Source organism: Microtus ochrogaster, chromosome 2, assembly GCF_000317375.1.
Source record: "Microtus ochrogaster isolate Prairie Vole_2 chromosome 2, MicOch1.0, whole genome shotgun sequence".
In the NCBI taxonomy this organism is placed as follows: Eukaryota; Metazoa; Chordata; class Mammalia; order Rodentia; family Cricetidae; genus Microtus; species Microtus ochrogaster.
Genome location: NC_022010.1, coordinates 16,818,006 through 16,837,417, shown reverse-complemented (window position 1 = coordinate 16,837,417; position 19,412 = coordinate 16,818,006). Strand labels below are relative to the sequence as shown.

General features: G+C 46.9%; 1 protein-coding gene across 4 annotated transcripts in view; it reads right to left on the bottom strand.

The window, feature by feature from the left end:
- Window positions 1-19,412, bottom strand: part of Rph3a (rabphilin 3A) — an 81,516-nt gene that overhangs the window by 43,240 nt on the left and 18,864 nt on the right. For all 4 annotated transcript variants that reach the window (XM_026784374.1, XM_005344485.2, XM_026784380.1 and 1 more), the window contains exons 3-4: window positions 11,039-11,115; window positions 4,313-4,324 (exon numbers count right to left, since the gene is read on the bottom strand). In XM_026784374.1, coding sequence (XP_026640175.1) covers window positions 4,313-4,324; window positions 11,039-11,097 — 71 coding nt within the window. In that variant the 5' untranslated portion in view covers window positions 11,098-11,115. The remainder of the gene's footprint in view (window positions 1-4,312; window positions 4,325-11,038; window positions 11,116-19,412) is intronic.

Genomic DNA, 19,412 nt, shown 5'->3' with positions numbered 1-19,412 from the left:
AATCTCAGCGGGTTTTCAGAATGATTCTAGTCAATTTGACCATCAATATGAACCACCATGGTCCCCCTCCACTTCATTCCTGCCTTTATATAGCAATTCCATTCTGACCTCAGGGAACATTCCAGACCTCCTGCCCCAGCACAGACCCCTAAGAACACGTTTTATGCTTCAGTGTTGTCCCAGGCACCGTAGCCAGCACCTTCCTCCCACCCATCATCTTACAACGTGCTGGACTCTGTGCACACCAGAAGCTTAAGTTGCTGCACAAGTGTGGCTTCAGAAATGCAATGGACAGAGTGGATATGTCCCCAAGGTCCCCATAGGAAGACCGCCTCCCTCTGTAGCTGGTAGAGAGCAGAAGGGTGATGGAAGCTGCCGCTCCCTCTGGATCCTCCTCCTATCTGCGATCTAGAATGTGCAGTTGGCCCAGCTCAGCTGGTGTTTGAAAATGTCCTCACGGGTCTCAGTGGGAGCCCGCATGCCTCCTGTCGATTACATGCTTTCATTCCCAAAGCAAACAGAGGGGAATGAGATGGGTTTTCAACCAAGATCTTTTACTCTCTGGGAACAGAAGGAGCCCCCTGGGTTGTGAAGCCTTGTGGACATGGGGGCCTTGGGACAAGACAGTGAGGTCTTTGAATATAGGATGCTATGGTAGTTTGAATGTAATTGGACCCCAAAATCTCATAGGAAGTGGCACTATTAGGAGGTTTGGCCTTGTTGGAGTAGGTGTGGTCTAGGTGGAGGAAGACTAACACTATTGAGCTGGGCTTTGGGGTCTCATATGTGCTCAAGATACCACCCGATGTCTCTGTCTACTTCCTGTTGCTCACATATTAACTTGTAGCAGCTCCTTCTCCAGCAGCACATCTGCCTGCACCTGCACACCACCATGCTCCCCACCACGATGATAATGGAGTAAACCACTGAAACTGTAAGCCAGCACCTCAGTTAATACTCTCCTTTCAAGAGTTGCCATGGTCATGGTGTCTCTTCACGACAGCAGACACCCTAACTAAGACAGAAGCCACTTGAGTGTCATTAAGACGGGGTCTAACACCAAGATCTTGGTGTTGGTATTTGTTTTGCTGTTGTTGACCTTTCTGACAGAGTCTCAGGCATCCCAGCTGGTCTTGAACCTTTTATGTAGCTGAGGATGACCTTGAACTCTTGATCCTCCTGCCTCTATCTCCTGAGTGCTGAGATTACAGTATGGTCCATCATGCCCACTGCTGGGGCTCAAACCTAGGGCCTTATGATGTCAGACAGCACTGTACCAAGGATCTTGCTAAAAGCCAGTGCTGGAGCCAGGGCTCTGTTAGCCACAGGACAAGTTACACCAAGGATTGTGTGCCTGGAGGGCCTACCCCATATCTGCCGGCTCAGTCCTCTGAGAAAGCAGGTTCCCAGGTAACCCAGCCTGAGATTAAGTGGCAATAACTTGAGGATATGGTGTTTCTTTCTGTGGGTTTATTTACAAGTTAGATGGCTGGGGTATCTGGGGATCACTGAGTAAGGTGCTTTAAGATGGTTTGTCACACAGCTAACACCAGCCAATACATGACAGCCGAGAGAGAAGAGAAAACCCGCCACTCACCTCCACTCACTTTACAGGGTAGCATCATTTTAAATCGCAGCTGTATAAAGTTCACAGCTGTATAATATGCTCATTCACGGAAGGTCTTTGCCCAGCTATATTCCCATCGCTCGGCAATATTTAGCTTTTGAATAAAATATTATTCAAGGAAAATTCCACTGCTAATGGAAGCAGAAAGATCGCCACTATTGACGGTTCATTTCCTGGATGTCTAACCCTTGGGGGGAAGGAACTGATGTAGGCTAGAGACAGCATGGCCAGGAACTCACAGAAACAGCCCCTGCTGCTTCTGCCCCTGCACCTAAAGAAAGTGGAAGATCACTGCCACCCAAGCCTGCATTAGAAGACTCCAGACAACAGGAGATGGGTGACCCTCCTGGAAGTCCCTGAAACACACAGAGGACACCTCACCCCTTCCCACCACCCACCTGCATTCGTTGCACACACGCATCTGTCACTGCATGCCTGCTCCCCAGAGGAATGGCATGATGCTATACAGTAGGCACTTGGTCATTTTGTTTTCTTGAGACACGGTTTCTCTGTGTATCCCTGGCTGTCCTGGAACTCACTCTGTAGACCAGGCTGGCCTTGAACTCACGGAGATTCACCTACCTCTGCTGATTAAAGGCATGTCACCATCCCTGGCGATACTTTTTAATAAAGGAAGGAAAAATGGAAGGAATCGGATGAGAGGGAAAGAGAAGACAAAAGGAGGAAGAGTAGGAGGGAGGAGGGAAGGGGAGCAAACTCTCAGCCCTCAGCACCTGGAAGCCTGTATGAGCTTTGAGACCCTGTGGACATGGCCCTGCTGTGTCCTATTTATAGTTTTGTTTTTGTTTTTAATTGTTTTAGAGGCTGGGAAGCGACTCAGCAGTGAAGATCCCTGGCTTCTCTTGCAGAGGACTGAGGTTCAGTTTCCAGCAACCACATGGCGACTCGACTCACAACCACCCATAACTCTAGTGTCAGGGGACCCAGTGCCCTCCTCTGACCTCCACATGTTTCTACATACACATGGTGCACAGACCATAAATAAATATAAAGTTAGCATACAAAGTAGTGGGTTTTACTATGGAGTTTTCACGCACACACACACACACACACACACACACACACACGTGATTACACTCAATCTCTTTACCCTCTTTCCCTGCTCCCCTCCTCACCCCTCCTCCCTCCTGCTACCCTCTCCTCCCAAATAGTCCTCCCTTCTGCTATCATGTCATGTGTCCTCCATCACCCTTCCTTCCTCCCCTGCCATCCCAGAATATTCTTCCTCCCTCTCATGGTTCCCTTTCCACTTCATGACACACATACACACACACTTCAGTCCACATACAGCATCTGTCCCTTTAAGACATCTTACCCATCATTAATCTGACAGCAACTCAGTCCCAGTCCCTGACACATCTGAATAACACAGCCATCCATGGTTTTATAAAAAGCAAAGTTTGCCTGACCATGGTCCCATAGGCCAACCACAGAGATCACTAAGAGCCCAAATTCTCCCATAGGGCATATGGGGAAAGCGAGACTCAGAGCAGAGGGTCACACGGGTAGGTGTTATCAGGGTCCAGCCATTCCCTGGAGGACTGAGGGTAAGATTATTTGGATCAAACCCAACATTCAAGCCTGTTTTCTTCCCACCACAACTGCCAATGGGAAGACAAGGAGGTGATTCACACCTCCATTTGATTGCTGGTGCCTTACAGTTTACATGTGAAGGCTCCTCTACCCACTGATATGGAAGGGCAAATTGTCAAACCCATTTTACAGACAGGATAGTCTGGGGACCCAGAAATGGTGGAGACCTTGATACATAAGGCCAGAGTGATGATGAGTCTTAGCGTTCCATCATTTTAGGATGACAATGACATCCTATAGTGTCTGAATGTATTTGTCACTGAGATGGAACTGCCTGGCAGCCCCTTTGTTGGGTCCGACGTCCAATTTGTCACGCACAGTTAGTACATGAATCTAATTCAAAACACAAATGCGGTGAGCAAAGCCAGACACTGGGAGCTGATGGCACATCTCACGGCAGTCAGGGTGACCTCCAGAAAGAGACAGCAGGGAGGCATGGCCTAGACAGCCTGCCAGCACTGCCTCAGTCGCTAAAACTTTGATTCAGAACAGTACCAACCAGAGTTATGGTCCTAGAAAAACTTTAAAGGAGCAGACACAGACAGGACTGTTGCCCAAAGTCCCAAACACTAAAACACTACCCAGAATCTCGACTGGGAGCTCACCTCAGGAACACATTCCATCTTTCTACCAGGACAGAATTTCCTTTTGAAATTTTATATTTCCTTCCTGGAAATATACACAGTGTGTGGGGGGAGGGGGTGTGGGTGTATGGGTGTGTGTTTGTGGGGGGGTGGGGAGTGTGCATGTGTGGCTGTGGGTGGGTAGGTGTTTGGGGGGGCAGGTGGGGTGTGTGTTTGTGTGGAGGGTGTGGGTGTGCATGTGTGTGTGTGTGTGTATGGTGTGTGTGCATGTGCGTGTGTGTGTGTGTGTATGGTGTGGGGGGGTGTGTATGGTGTGTGGGTGTGTGTGTGTGTATGGTGTGTGTGTGTGTGCGTGTGTGTGTGTGGGTAGGTGTGTGTGTGTGTGTGTAAACTTGGCTCATTCCTTTCTTTACCAGCTCATCACACTGATCAGAGAAAGCATCAAAATTCAACTCATAGAAAAATGAAAATGGAGTGGAATACTTACTGTTCCTTGTCACTGCAGGCATGCCAAGCAAGAGAGAAAGAGAAAACAAGAGAGGTTAACTAGGAATTCTCAGGACCACAAGGTGGCAGTTAAGAGTGTGTACTTGCTCTCAAAGAGGACCTGAGTTCAGTTCCCAGCATCTCTGTCATCCATCTCACAGCCACCTATCTCCAGCTCCAGAAGTTCTGCCCTCTTCTGGCCTCTGTGGGTACTGCACTCACACATGCACATACATTCAGAGACAAGCATATATCATAATTAAAAAAAATAAATCTTTTAAAAAATTCATTACCAAAAAAATAAAAAAATTCATTACCATGCCCACATTGTTCAGATGTATTATCACAGTTTGAATTCTGATGGCTCACTTTCAGTTTTTGTGGTGTGTGTGTGCGCGCACACATGCACATCTTTCATTTGTTTGCTTTGAGGCCTTAACTTCACAGCAATCTTCCTCCATCAGCTTCCCAAATGCTGGTATTACAGAGCTGTTCCTCTGTACATTGGATTTATTTAGTGTCACATCTAAACCATGGTTGCCTCTGGTTAGAGCTAGAAAATCCTGCCTGTAAGTAGAGGCCCATTAAGTCAATTAATAAACCACAGTGATAAGCCCTCCTTTCCTCTCCTCTTGGTTCCCTTTGCTGAGATAGAGGGCTGTGTGGCCCACGCTGGCCTTGACTACATAGAATACAGCCAAGGATGCAGTGAGCCCCTGATCTTCCTGCCTCTACCTACTCAAAGCTGGGATCACAGTGTCCATACACCATGTTTATACAGCCCTGAGGATTGAACCAGGGCCTGATAGACAAGCACTGCCTACTGAGCCATCCCTGGCCCCTGTTTATATGTCTGAATAACATTTACATGTGACATGAAGGAGTTCATTCAGTGAAAGTCTGATTTTCCCCATCGTGGGCTGTGCTGTTTCAGACAGTGGGAGATCCTGTTCAGGAAACATGTGGAGTGCAAACCCTGCTACTTCAGGAAGGAGATGAGATTTTGCCACCACAGGCAGGTATTTCAGTTTCCACTTCGCATCCCTGGCACTGTCTGCTGGCAGGCCTGCTGGCAGCATCTCTCTGAACATCCTCACTCTGCTCCCACATGGACAGGAAAGATGCATACATTCTTTTCCACCCTGCAATGGTGCCTGCAGAGATGATTCCTAGGTTCCAGGAGGCTGAGCTAGAAGGTTTCTGAAAATTATAAAAGCAGGCAGTCTCTCTGGTTAGACAGCAGCTGATGAAGATTCTAGTCTTCATCGCCCAGAGGAAAATGTGAACATCATGTTCCTCCTGTGTCAAGCTGCGGTACCAGGCTTGACAGCGTGCGTGATAACTGCAGTTCCGCCATCATTTAATGTCTGAAGGGAGTCAAGCAGCAAGCAAGGCAGCGTGTGTGTTCAGAGTGCCAAAATGCATCATGGGAGCACAGGAGTGGTTAATGAAGCTGCATCTAGACCGTTAGAATAACTCTAATTTAATTGCCAGGCAAATTGTTTGGCTTCCTATCAACGAAAGTAAATTCTGATGGATGGGATTTTAATTAACTCATGTTTCTTAAATATTGTACCCTGTCCACCCTCTGGGCAACTGTTTACCTCGCAGAGACACACTTTTTCATGGGTAGAATATTATCTACAAAGTAAGTTTGTCCAAGATGACACTGAAGAAAATGCTTAAGAAGGTGTCCTGCTGAGAGGAGCAGCCACCTTTCTGTGGTGTCTTCCAGAGGGTACAACTCAGGGAACAGGGGAAGTCTGTAGGTAGACCCAGGGAACAGATGAAGGACTTTAAATTTTTTATTATTATTTCAATTTTAGATGTCTAGGTGTGTTGTCTGCACTTATGTCTGTGTACCACACATGTGTCTGGTGCATAAGGCAGCCAGATGAGACATCAGACCCCCTGGAACTAGAGTTAAAGATGATCGTGAGTCATCATTTGGGTGCTGGGATTCAAACCCAGGTCCCAGATGGAGAAGTTTTGTTTTGGAACATATGGGTGGGTCAAAAAAAAAAACTCTTCCCCAGCTTTTAACTAGGCCCTAGACAAATTAATTAAGGCAAATTTTTAGATAAGGTCTCATGTAGCCTAGCTGGCTTCAAACTCTGTAGGTAGCTGAAGATGAATTAAATTTATAATCCTCCTGCCTCCACCTCCCAAGTTATGGGATTATAGGCAATGCAAAGTATTTCTCAAAGCCTTATGCATGGTGGGCTGTGAGCCATATCCCCTAAGCCATACTTTCAATTGCTGCTCAAGGATTGTTAGATAGAAAGGGATTTTTCTTCAACTCTTTAATTCAAAACAGACAAAACAGGTTTCAACAAAACATAAAATGGTTTCCCTCCTGAAAAGTTTGTTATGAAAAAGAAACCCTAAGTCACAGTCAGTGGGAAATTATAAAATTCTGTAACAAAGGAACTTAACTTGAATAACAAATTTAATGACAAGAAAATAATGAACTTGCTCTAAAAACACACAAAGATGGAGCTGGAGAGACAGCCCCACAATTAGGAGCACAGGATGCTCAAGAACAGGGGACCAGGTTTCAGTTCCCAGAATCCAAATGGCGACTCATAACCATCTATAACTCCATTTCCAGGGGGCTCTTATGCCCTTTTCTGGAATCCATGAGTATGCACATGTGTGTATGCACCCACCACACACTTACACAGACACATGCAGGTCAGTCAGCACTAGAGAATGAGACCTTGTCTAACAACAAGAATAATGATAACAATTAATTTATATTGATGATAATGATGTCACTGAGGGGACAATGTAAATGAAGACTGTACTCTGGTTTCCTGATTGCCCAAATCCAAATAATCACACAAACTATATTAATTACAACACTGCTTGCCGGTGGCTCAGGCATATTTTTAGCTAGCTCTTACATCTTAAATTAACCTGTTTCCATTATTTTATATTTTGCCATGAGGCTCATGGTTTGTTATCTTTTGCTTTTTTGGGTAGCTACATGGCATCTCTCAGACTCTGCCTTCTTTCTCCCTGGATTCAGTTTAGTTTTCCTGCATAGCTCTACTCTGCTCTGCCATAGACCAGAGAAGCTTCTTTATTAACCAATGGTAATAAAACATATACAGCATACAAAAAGGAATCCCACATCAGGCAGCATATTTGGACAGACAAGGACTTTAGGTGATGGTGTGTGGCAGATGCTTAGCAATGTTCTCAGTCATCATGACTGACTAGAATGACATCACAACATTCCGAGTGGGGATATGACAAGACATCCCTCTATATAGTGCTCATACTACTCAGGAGTAATAAATCAATAGCAGGGAGTATCAACCTGTCATAGGTTATTTAAATGTAATTAATCTCAAGTACTCATCACCTTGTGTGTAATAAAGTGTGATTGTAAATTTATATAAATTAATTTTCAGTTATGGCCATGGTCAGTAAGTATCTTGCAAAGATTCTGACATTTTCATGTTGATTGTGAAGAAGTCCTGTGGGTGATTGGCATACCACTGAGTCAAAAGTGGTCATTCATGAGTGACATTACCATGTGGTCAAAGACATGAAAGGCACACTCAAAGCTCATCAAAGAGTGCTATGGGAGTTTATTCAGCCAATAGCCTTTGGAGATACCAGCCCATGAGGGCATGATCTGAGGTACTGTAACACAGATTAGAAGCATGCTTTCCCTCTTTCTGCTTGGTTGGTGGTCAAAGTTTGGTTCGCAACCCCATGCCCACAGAGCAGGGAATGCAGTGACTTTCTATTGTGAATGATCCCCAATAAACATTTGTTATCTTTTATTGTGGGCTCTTGTAGACCTCCTTTAATTAAACAACATTATGGTGCCCAATGTGGGGCTCAAACTGATAACCCTGGGATTAAGAGTCCCATGCGCGACTGACTGAGTTAGCTGGGCTGACTAGCTAGAAAGAGCATAGATGTCCAGTCTTCTTGCCATTGTTCTTCCCTCAGTGAAAAATGTAAACCAAAGCTCTGGGAATATCACAATTCCAGTCTTTCCAGCATGTGTAAAATCAATGTGAACAGTCATGCAGGCTGTCATGCAGGATTTTCTGAAGCACTGAGTCTTTGTCATAAATGCCCCAAGCAGCTTCTAGTGCTGAGTCAAGTAAACAAGTCTCTGGAAGTCCAGTTCCAAAGAGCATGCAGTGTCCAAATATGTAGCCTACTCCAAGAACCAGTTTACATTCATAACACTTCTATAACATCAGCACTTAAGGCACTGAGGTAGGAGGAGTGTGAGTCCAAGGCCAACCTGGGCTACATAGTGAGTTCCTGTCTTAAAACAAAATAAAAACAAAAGAAACACAACTAATAAACAAAAACTGATCAAAGAGCAGGAGACTTAGAGAACCAGAAAAAAGACTAAAAATAATGAAAAGAAATGACCATAAATAAAATAACATAAAATTCTTAAAATATAATAAAGTGGCTTAATGAAAATGCAGTGTGCCCTAAGATACCTCAGGCTGTCCTCTCTGGGGGGCTCAGACAGAGCAAGGCCTATTTACATTGTTTCATTTAATTATCTCTTTTTGCTAGATTCTCCCTCTACATACAAACTGTTTCTTTTCATTATCTCTTTTTGATACAATCTAGAGTAGGTATCCCCACAGTGTTTCTTTTAGCTGTCTGTTTTTACTGGAGCCTGTACTGTACTGGTTACAGATGTAACATTTCTTTTGAAAATTGTTTCTTTCACTGGCCCACTTTCCCTACAGTATAAGGGAGATGATAATGACATTGTCTCAAAAAGAATTAGTATTATTTATTTTAATAATTATCTCTTGCTTTCCCAGAAAGTATGTAATATCTACTTACATCCTCTTGTGAAAGACAATTTCTTCTTTAATAGAAGTGGAGTTTATGAGTCATATTTAAAAAGCTAACAATGGGAGTGTTTCGTAGACAAGGGGAAACTGTGACCAAGGATGGGCACACTTTTCCAACCAATGAGAAGGGATCTTGGTTGACAATTCTTCTGCTTTCTTTTACATTTCTTTTTAATTTTTTTTGCAGGGGATGTTTATTTATTTATGGTTTTTTTTTTCAAGACAGGGTTTCTCTGTAGCTTTGGAGCCTGTCCTGGAACTAGCTCTTGTAGATCAGGCTGGCCTCAAACTCACAGAGATCCACCTGTGGGATTAAAGGCGTGCACCACCATTGCCCAGTCTTTGTTGTTATTTTTGAGGTTATATTTTAATTACAACAATCCTCCCTTCCCTTTCTTTCCTCAAACCCTCCCATATATGCTCCCTGCTTTCTTTTAAATTCAAGACGTCTTTTTTCATCAAGTGTTAATGCACGTATGCACACACGCACACGCGCGCACACACACACACACACAGCCATAAATATAACCTGTTGAATCCGTATAATGTTACTTGTGTGCTATATTTTCAGGGCTGTTGGTACTGAACCAATTGCTGTGCTCGTCCTAGGGAGAACCACCCCTCCCACTCCTGACATTTCTCAGTTGTCTGCAGTTCTTTTTGTAGGGTTGAGGCCTCATGGGATTTTTCCTGTCCAATCTGGCATGTATAGAAAATCGCAACCAATCAAACTGCAGCATTGTAGAGCCGGGTCCCTATAGATACATCGACAACATTCCCATATCTCAGGCTCAGGGAACATTGCAGAAGAGGGAGCTGAAAAATTGTAAGAGCCAGAGGAACAAGGAATTTGCTGTGAGATTGTGTCTCCTAGGAATGTCAGAAGCTACACCCATAACGTCTCACCAACATAGCTGCCCAAACATGAACGGAACAAGGATGACACCAATGAACATGCCAAACTGGATGGGGGGGGCGGAGTCCATCAGGCCTCAGACAAGAGGGAAACCACACCCAGTACTGGAAATCTAGCAAATTACTCAGTGCTAGTGAAATTATAGTAATTGAAAGAAACTCTCCAGCCACTAATTTACTAAACCAGTATAACCCAGAACAACACTCTGTAAACATTTGTCCTGTACCCACAGGTAAGTGCAGTCTTCGCCCTTCAGCAAAGTTTCATCTTATAACAGACATAAAGCACCACAGAAAACCTTTCCGCATTCTTTGGGCCAGCAATAGTCATCACCAAACAGCCCCATCCTCCACCCCATGACACATATTCTTATCATTAAAATAATCATGTTCCCAACTAGGAACTTCAACTTTATGATGTCTTAAAATTCTGTCCAACAGAGCACCACACTAAGGCATAGAGGACAGAGAGGCCATCTCTTACCCATGCCATGGGGCCGGGTGAGTAACACAGATACCCAAGGTAGGCTTCCTATTAGATACACAATAGGAAATAGTGGGGGTATGGAAAATTGAGAAGCTTCTACCATAAAACCCACCATGGGGCTGGGAAGCTAGGGAGCTAGGCCTGCACTGAGAGACCCTGCTCCAATCAATGGAGCTGGAAATGATAGAAGGAGATTTCCAGTGTCAGCTTTGTTCCTCACAGGCAGGCATATACATGTGTGCCCATATACATACATATATATATATACATATATATACACGTATATGTATATATATGCACGCTCATACACACATGCACGTACAACACACATACACACACACACACACACACACACACACACACACACACACCTAGCCCAGGGAAGGACACTCACACCTCTTCTCCTTCTTTCTGATATAGACACTAAGGAATGCCCAGCTCAAATGAGCTACTTTCAGGGTCACCGCAGACTTACTTTGACTGAAGCGGGCCATCACCAGGGTGCATCCATCGGTTCACCACAGTATCAGTCATGGCGGAAGGCTGGCACACCTGGAAAACCCAAGAAGGTTACCTAATCATCTGGCCATTCTTAGCTCATGAGTCCCTACTCTACGCCACACATGTGGGGACACAGAAAAGGGAGGGAGCTTGACCCAGTTGTTCCACTGTCCAGAAGCAGAATCTTGTACCCCTAAGGGGAAGTGACCCCTGGAAGACACAGCTACCTAGTGACGAGAGATGGGCCAGCATGATTTCCATTTATTATTAACACAGGTCCCAAATGTGTTGCTTTTGGGGGCACAGTTGTGGACTTTTAAGGAGGTGTTGACGTCACTGAGAACTTGTTTTTGAAGGAGAATGAGGGACCTTGGTTCTGTATTCTCTCTGTGTCTTGGCTGTGGTGTGAGTGATTTGCACATACATTGCCAGCCATGCCAAAGGGCATAGATATGGGATCACACAGTCTTTGATTTGAGCCTCCAGACTCATGAAATCAACCTTTCTCCACCTCACACACAGCCTATGGTTGGCTTCTTGTCATAGTGGCTTACGCCTTTCTATATCTGCCCTGCCCAGGATCAGTTTACCCTTCACACACCAGTCTGGGAGAACCCAAAACACTTATCACAGTTTGTTAAACATCTCCACAGTCAGACACAGGGAGCCCACTGGCCCGATGATCCCACCTCTAAACATCTCCTGGGAGGAACCTGACATCCATAACAGCAGAGTGGAGGTGACCCCCAAGTCGCCACACCATGGGCAAACGTTTGAAATCAGGAAAGAATATGCTTGCTTATTGTGGGGGCCCCTTGAGGGCAGTGCCTGAAAGAAGGAAGCCAGAAAACAGTCTCTGCTCAAATGCCTCCTCTTCTAAGAAGACGCCTTTCCTGGCCATTCTAAGCCCTTCCCAGGCCCGTTCTTCCTCATCCTACAGCTAAGCATGGCATGTGATTTGTCTTCTTGCTAGCTGCATTTGTCTCTCCACCTAGTCCATGGGTTCCAGGCTCAGGGCTGCATTTGTTCAACTGCAGCTCCTCAGTGAACAAGGGGCCAGCGCATGGATCTGGGAGCCAAGCAGCTGTACGGACTGTGCATGGAAGAGGATCCCACACCCTCACACGAACCTCTGCAGGTAACCCATACCACTAAGCTCAAATCCCTGTGCTCAGTTCCTGGTATTCTTCGTAAGTTCTGCATTAGAGATGCAGAAATGTTTATTTTGCAATCAGCCCTACATGCGGTATATAGTTGGTGCTCAATAAGTGCCCATATAGATTATAAAGGTTGGTGAGTACACAGATACATGAAACATTAGAGCCAGCCCGCTGTCAGTGTTGTGGATCCCTAGGCCATCCTGCATCTTGGACTGCCACAAAAGCTACTGTCCAAATCCCAGAAAGACCCATTATAGAATCCCTCCCCTTCGCACCTTGTCCCTACTTCTCCCTGTCAGCATCCCAGAATCTTCTTGGTCTTCTGCTGCTTAAAGATAAGTGGGAAAGAAGACCACAGCTCACTTAAGAGCCCTAGCAGTGTCTGAAGTGACCTGGTGGGGCTGAACTGGGCTGGCAGGGGCCTCATGTAGTGCTTTGGAGAGTTGCAGGGGGCTGTGTCACCTGTGAATGTGGGGGGTGGGTTCACAACTCTAGCCAGCCTCTGTGTCCCACAGCCCTGCACTAAATCATGGGAGACCTGAACCCAACATCTTGGATGGCATCTGGACACTTCTGATTCCATCTCTACCCTCTCCTGCCTCTGGCTCATCGCTGCCCATTCGGGCTCATGCAGACCTGTTCAGATTACTGGAGAGTGAAGATGAGGCCAACCAGGGATGCAAAGCACAGAGGGAACTCGCATGAACAAATAATATCCCAGTCAGACATATATTATGCTTGGCCCACGTGGTATTTTAAGTAAAATTAAGCCAAAAGTAAGGCAGTATTAAGACTGGGAGCTTCTCCCAAAAAAACTGAAATAAAAACAAAACAAAACAAATAAAACATAAACAAACAAATGCAACTCATGGAGGGCTGGGGACGGCTCAGCCAGTAACATGCTTGCCTCAAAAGCACAAGGCTCTGTGTTTGACCCACAGGACCCAGGTAGCAAAGCTGGACTTGGTGGCAAGAGCCTGAAACTCAGCTCTGATAAGGCAGAGGCAGGGGGAGTCAAAGCCACTGGCCAGACAGATGGTCTAGTTTATTTGGAAAGTTCCGGATCCCAGCGAGAGACCTTGTCTCCAAAAACAAGATGAATGGCTCCCAAGGTTGTCCTCTGGCCTATACACATCTCCCTCTCCCTTTCCCTACCTCTCTCCTTCTCCCCTCCTCCTCCCCTTTCTACTCTGAGAACACCCACTATTGCTAAGTATCTACCACTGGTCTAGGCCTAGAGATACAGCATTAAAACACAAACTAGAGATAGAAGTGAGGGTCCACACAGAGCTTGACCTCAGGTGGGGAAGACAGAAAACACAGGCCAAGTGTGAAGTGTGTCAGCTACTGATACACGGAAAAAGGCGGGTGGAAGGAAAGGAGGCTGTCAGGAAGGTCTTGCTGAGCCACGATGTTTGACCTAGAGCAGGGGACTGATCTATGTGGACAAGTGGGGCAGAGCATCTCAGACAGATGAAAGGTGAACTTCAAAGGCTCTGGTGTGGACAAACACATGGGAAGCTAGAGAAACAGCAGGGAAGCTAGAGCGGAGTGAGCGAGGTGTGGGTATCCAAGAAGCAGTGTCTACCCACAGATGATTGGCTATGAAGCTTCCCATGACCAATGGAGTGGCGGTATGTCTGTTCAATCAGGAGTTCGAAGATGCAAATGCTCTAGAGATGGCTTCTTGCTGTATATGAGGAGCCCAGGCTAGCCCACTGGAAGAGTTACTCCCCCAGTCAAGTGAGCCAAATCTAGCCTAGACCAGAGGATCTGGCCTGATGGCATCCCTAGAGACCTGATGGCACAGACAGACTGATAGAAGTTGCTGGCTTAGACTCAACTCCCACATGCAACCCTTGATCCTTCTCTGAGTGACTCTGGCAAGCTAACCCACTCCGGGACGCTCACCTCCCAGGCACTGAGTGACTGTCCTTGAAGGGCTTGTCTGCCGACTTGCCTTCCAGGCTTCAAGCAGGCAGCACTCTCTCAGTGTTCCCGGTGTACCTGGGAGAGGTGCAAAAGACACCTAGGATGCACCATGTGTGTGTGCATATGTGTGTGTGCGTGTGCATGTATGTGTGTGCACGTGCATGTGTGTGACTGTGCATGTGTGTGCGTGTGTGTCTTGTGTGTGCGCGCGCATATGTGTGTGTCTGTGCATTGTGTGTGTGCGTGTGTGTATCTGTGAGTACACACACGTGTGTGTGCCTATGCATGTGTGTGTGCATGTGTGTCTGTGTGTGTGTGTGCGTGTGTGTGTAGGTCAGCTGTCATTTCTCAGGAGCTGTCCACTGGTTGTCAGTTTAGCTAGGCTGGCTGGCTAGCAAACCCCAGAGATCTGCCTGCCACCCTCTCTCCATTGTTGGGGTTAAGGCACCACCATGCCTATCATTCTACGTGGGTTCTGGGGATTGAACTCAGGTCCTCATGCTTGTGTGGCAAGCACTTTACCGACTGAGCCATCTTTCCAGTCCATATACTTCTCCAATTTAGTATTGAGGGGAGGATAAAAGCACCCCAACTTTCCTTCCAGATGGTTCTTTCTTGGTATTCACCATTGAGGCTCAGGTGTGGTTCACCTCGTTCTGTCCTTATGATGGGCCTATGACCCACTTCTGGTCAGTCAGTGGTTGGTCTGCTGTGACTGGCTTACGGATGAGCATATGACCTGATCTGGACCAATGAAAGCTTTGACGGAATTCTATAGATGATTTTCTTTCTGTCTCCAGTGCTCAGCTGGTAGGGACAGAATCCACCTCGCAGGGAAAGCCTGCTACAGGGGGATGGAGAAACGCTGCTGCCTCACGGTACACAGGTGATGGGGGTGCTGGATCCGGCCATGCCTGAACCCATATTTGTTATTTTGGTTATAATAAGCCAATGAAGTCAAATTTGAATTGAAGTTCTGCCACTGTAACATTCCTGCATTTGCATCCATGGGATCCCATGTCAGCTTGGAACAAGCAGGGATTCCAAAGGCAATCAGAGCTGGTGGGACCTGAAAAATTAACACCAGTCCCCACTGGAACCACAGTAGGTCCTCTGACTGGCCACTAGGCTCTGCCATTGGATGCATCCTCCCCAGAGGGACCCTGCACTGGCAATTAAAACTCAGCGACAATAAAGAACACTAATTAAAAGCAAAACTAAGTACTTAATAAGACAAATGAAGTAACGTTATTAAAACTGGGGATGAACAAGCTGGCATTAATTAAAACCAAAGACAAATGTCTTCCCCCTTTAAAAGTCGTGTGTGTGTGTGTGTGTGTGTGTGTGTGTGTGTGTGTGTGCATTCCTAGAAAAAGTTTAAATTGTGCTGACACACTAGATGATGGGGGCAGACATGCTGGGACCATGAGGAGGCCTGAGGGTGAGAGGTCTCCCCAAAAAGGAAGAGCAGGGTGTGGGAGGGGAGGAACTGAGTGAACGGAGACCCAGAGCCACAAGGGATGGGGATGTTGGGCAACGGGAGGTTTGGTGAATATGGATCCTGGATGGGAAGAATGCAGTATTGAAGGCTGGTCTGCCTTTTCTGAGCAACCTTGGGCACACTCCTTTCATTGTATGCCCCTATTTCCTCACATAAAGGCTAGGAACAAAAGTAGGACCCATCTCAACATGGAACCATGAGAGTTAAATGAGATAATACACGTGAGATCAAGACCAGGCATCCAATAGTCCCTGGTGGAGTGGAAGCATCATCAATTTATTACTGCAGAAGTCGGCTGTGTTTTCCTAAAGAGATGGGTGTTCTACTTTGGCTTAAGAATGACATGTCCCCGGCTTCCTGAGCTCTGGAGGAGGACACAGAGATGATGGTAACCAAGGAAGGATGGTCAGCAACATCCACACAGTAGCAATGACAGCATTGTAATACTGAGGGATTATCACTGTGGCTGATGGTTGGGTGTCCCTAGCCCTCCCCTGTGTGATAGGAGCTCTTTACTCCCCTAAGGAAAGCTGCCAGTGGCCACAGGAAATGCCAGGACCCACAGACTCTCCAGGAAGAACCCCAAATGCAGTGGCACACACTAGATTTCCCCGTCCTCTGTGTGGACGGTCATAGGCCTACGAAAGCAGGCTTCCCTGTATCTGGTCCCAACAGATCAGGAATTCAGAGCAGATGTCCCCTTCAAACCCACATTATGCTCTGACTATGAAATGGCCCTCACAGGCTCATATCTGGACATTCGTTCCCCAGTTGGCAGTGCTGTTTGTGGAGACTGGGTCAACTATCAGAGGTGGTGCCTGGCTGGAGGAAGTAGATCTCCAGGGACAGGTCTTTGACTCTCTGCTTCCTGGACCACCAGGATGTGAACAGTCTCCCTCACACCCTCCTGCTGCCAGAACTGTGCTTCTGTCATGATGGACAGAAACTGTGAATCAAGATAAACCTTCCCTCTCATGCAGTGTTCAAGCAAGGGTCCCTAACACACCTGGCACACCCTGGAACCCCTAATAATGATAAACACAACACCGTGTTCATTAGCCTAGTGCCTGATGTGCATCCTGCCTGGACTTACCTCAGGCTGGAGACCACACTGACACGTCACAGGCAATGCCACATTTCACTACTACAAAGGTCCTAGAAAATGGGACTGTTCGCCACTCTGTGTGTGCGTGTGAGTGTGCACACATGCATGTGGTGTGTGTGTGTGTGTGCATGTGTGCAGATGCCAGCATATGATCCTGACTGCTGTGTCTCATGAGTACCATCCGTCTTATTCTTTTTCCTGTGTGTGTATATGGTGTATGCATTTGCACTCATGTGTGTTTGCATGTGTGCACACATATGTGTGCAGGGGGGGGGTACTTGTGCCTGTGGAGGCCCAAAGCTGACACTAGATGCCTTGCCTTCATCACCCACCACTCTAATCATTCAGGCAGGGTCTCTTATTGGACCCAGAGCTTGCTGATGCTGGAGAATCTCATCCCATCCCAGCTTGCCCTGAGGATGTCCTAACTGCCTCTCAATTGCTGGATTACGGGCAGCCACAGATCTGCCCACTCTTACGTGTGTCCAGGGACCCGATATCTGATCCACACAGTTGTGTGACAAGTACCTTATTTACTGACTTCTCTCTGGTCCCACCTTATTTCCTTAAGACAGTATTTCTCCCTGGCCTCAGCTCAGTAGTAGGAAAGATGGCCGGCACAAGGAACTGCTTGGCTCCACCTCCCAATGTTAAGTAGCAGTATGTGCCACCATGTCCTGCTTTTTAAACATCCATCTAGTGGATTGGGAAACTGGAGCCCAGACAGGTAGAGTCACTTATCTCAAGATACACAGCCATCACCCCACACAAATAGCTTGTGTATTTGAATTGAGGCCACGTGCCCACATACTGGCTCACGGAAGGCAGGGCAGAGGATCCCAGGAAGAAACCAAGAGAGCCTCTGTTCTGTCCCTTCCTGGGTCATGGAGTCCCTCCAACCCCCAGTCTACACATCTGAACATAGCAGCTGCCTGTGTTCAGATGCCCACTCTTTCAGCTGCCCTGACGGTGCAGCCCACGTCCAGGTTACTCAGGCAGGCAGGATTTACTCTCCCTCCTGAGGCACAGCTCAGGCTTGATTACCACACTTACGCATGCGCTCACAAACATCTACCCAAACGGGAAAACATGATTAGAGGGGACTGCGCATCAGAATCAGACACTTAGCTTAATGACGCCTGTCTTGCTACGAAAGGACTGGGCAGGCACTGGCTCACCTGAGCCCTAATCATAGTGCATTATGGGAGAACACAAGTCCCCTGACCTTCTCTGCCTTGGGATAGGATGCTGAATGAAGAGAGGCATCCACTGCCTTACACCCCCTAGCAGTCCTGGTCCCCTCCTGGAAGGAGCATTTTGGTCAGCATTGGGTCTCCTCCTCTATCTATGAGCCCCTTCACCCTGAAGCACTATTTTCTATTGAGAAAACAATAAAAAAAATATTGGATTCAGTTATTAACTTGATGCTCTTAGGAAGAAGAAAGAGCCGCATAGGCAGCATGATAGATGAACCTATGACTGTGCAGCTTGCCGGGCACGCTCTAGTCTGCCCACCAGGATGTCACCATCCGCCCTGCCAGAGCGCAGAGGCTTCTGTAGTGACCACATCCATTGCACTCTTGAGTTCTGGTTTCTGGTTGGGCTCCAACAGAAGATACCAGCAGAGGCTGGGAGGAGGGAGAGCAGGAGGAGGGAGAGGCTGGGGTGTCCCTGAGTCTCCCTGTTGGACAGTAGGGAGGAAGGATAGAGACAGCCAGAGTATATGACATAGATTATATAGTACATAGAGTATATAGTACACAGAGTATATAACAACCACCATGGTACAGGCCATGAATCTCTGCACAGGATAGTAGGGTTAACTGTCCAGATGAAGGACCCCAGTGAATGAGCCTTCTACATCTGCCGCTTCTCCTCATAGCAACCCCGGCCTTACTGGTAACTCACTAGGCAATGAGAAGTTGGTGAGTGCAGCCATCAGAAGCTCACCCATGCTCACCCACTGTGGCCATCAGAAGCTCATGATGTGGGAGTGTCATATGTCAATCTGTTGATTTCATTGGTTAATCAATAAAGAAACTGCTTGGCCTGATAGGTCAAAACATAGGTGGGTGGAGTAAACAGAACAGAATGCTGGGAGGAAGAGGAAGTGAGGCAGATGTCATGCCTCTCCTCTCCAGGGCAGATGCGATGAAGCTCCAACCCAAGATGGACGTAGGCTAGAATCTCCCTGGTAAGTCACCACCTTGTGGTACTACACACATTAATAGAAATGGGCCAAGCAGTGTTTATACGAATACAGTTTGTGTGTTTGGGCCATAAGCTAGCCAGGCGGCCAGGAGCTAGGTGGCAGGAAAGCAGCCCACAGTTCCTTCAACAAGCTCACACACGCTCACCCACTGTGGCCATCAGAAGCTCACACTTGCTCACCCACTGCGTTCATCAGAAGCTCACACTTCCTCACCCACTATGGCCATCAGAAGCTCACACTTGCTCACCCACTATGGCCATCAGAAGCTCACCCACGCTTATCCACTGTGGCCATCAGAAGCTCACACTTGTTCACCCACTGCGTTCATCAGAAGCTCACACACGCTCACCCACTGTGGCCATCAGAAGCTCACACTTGCTCACCCACTGCGTCCATCAGAAGCTCACCCATGCTCACCCACTGTGGCCATCAGAAGCT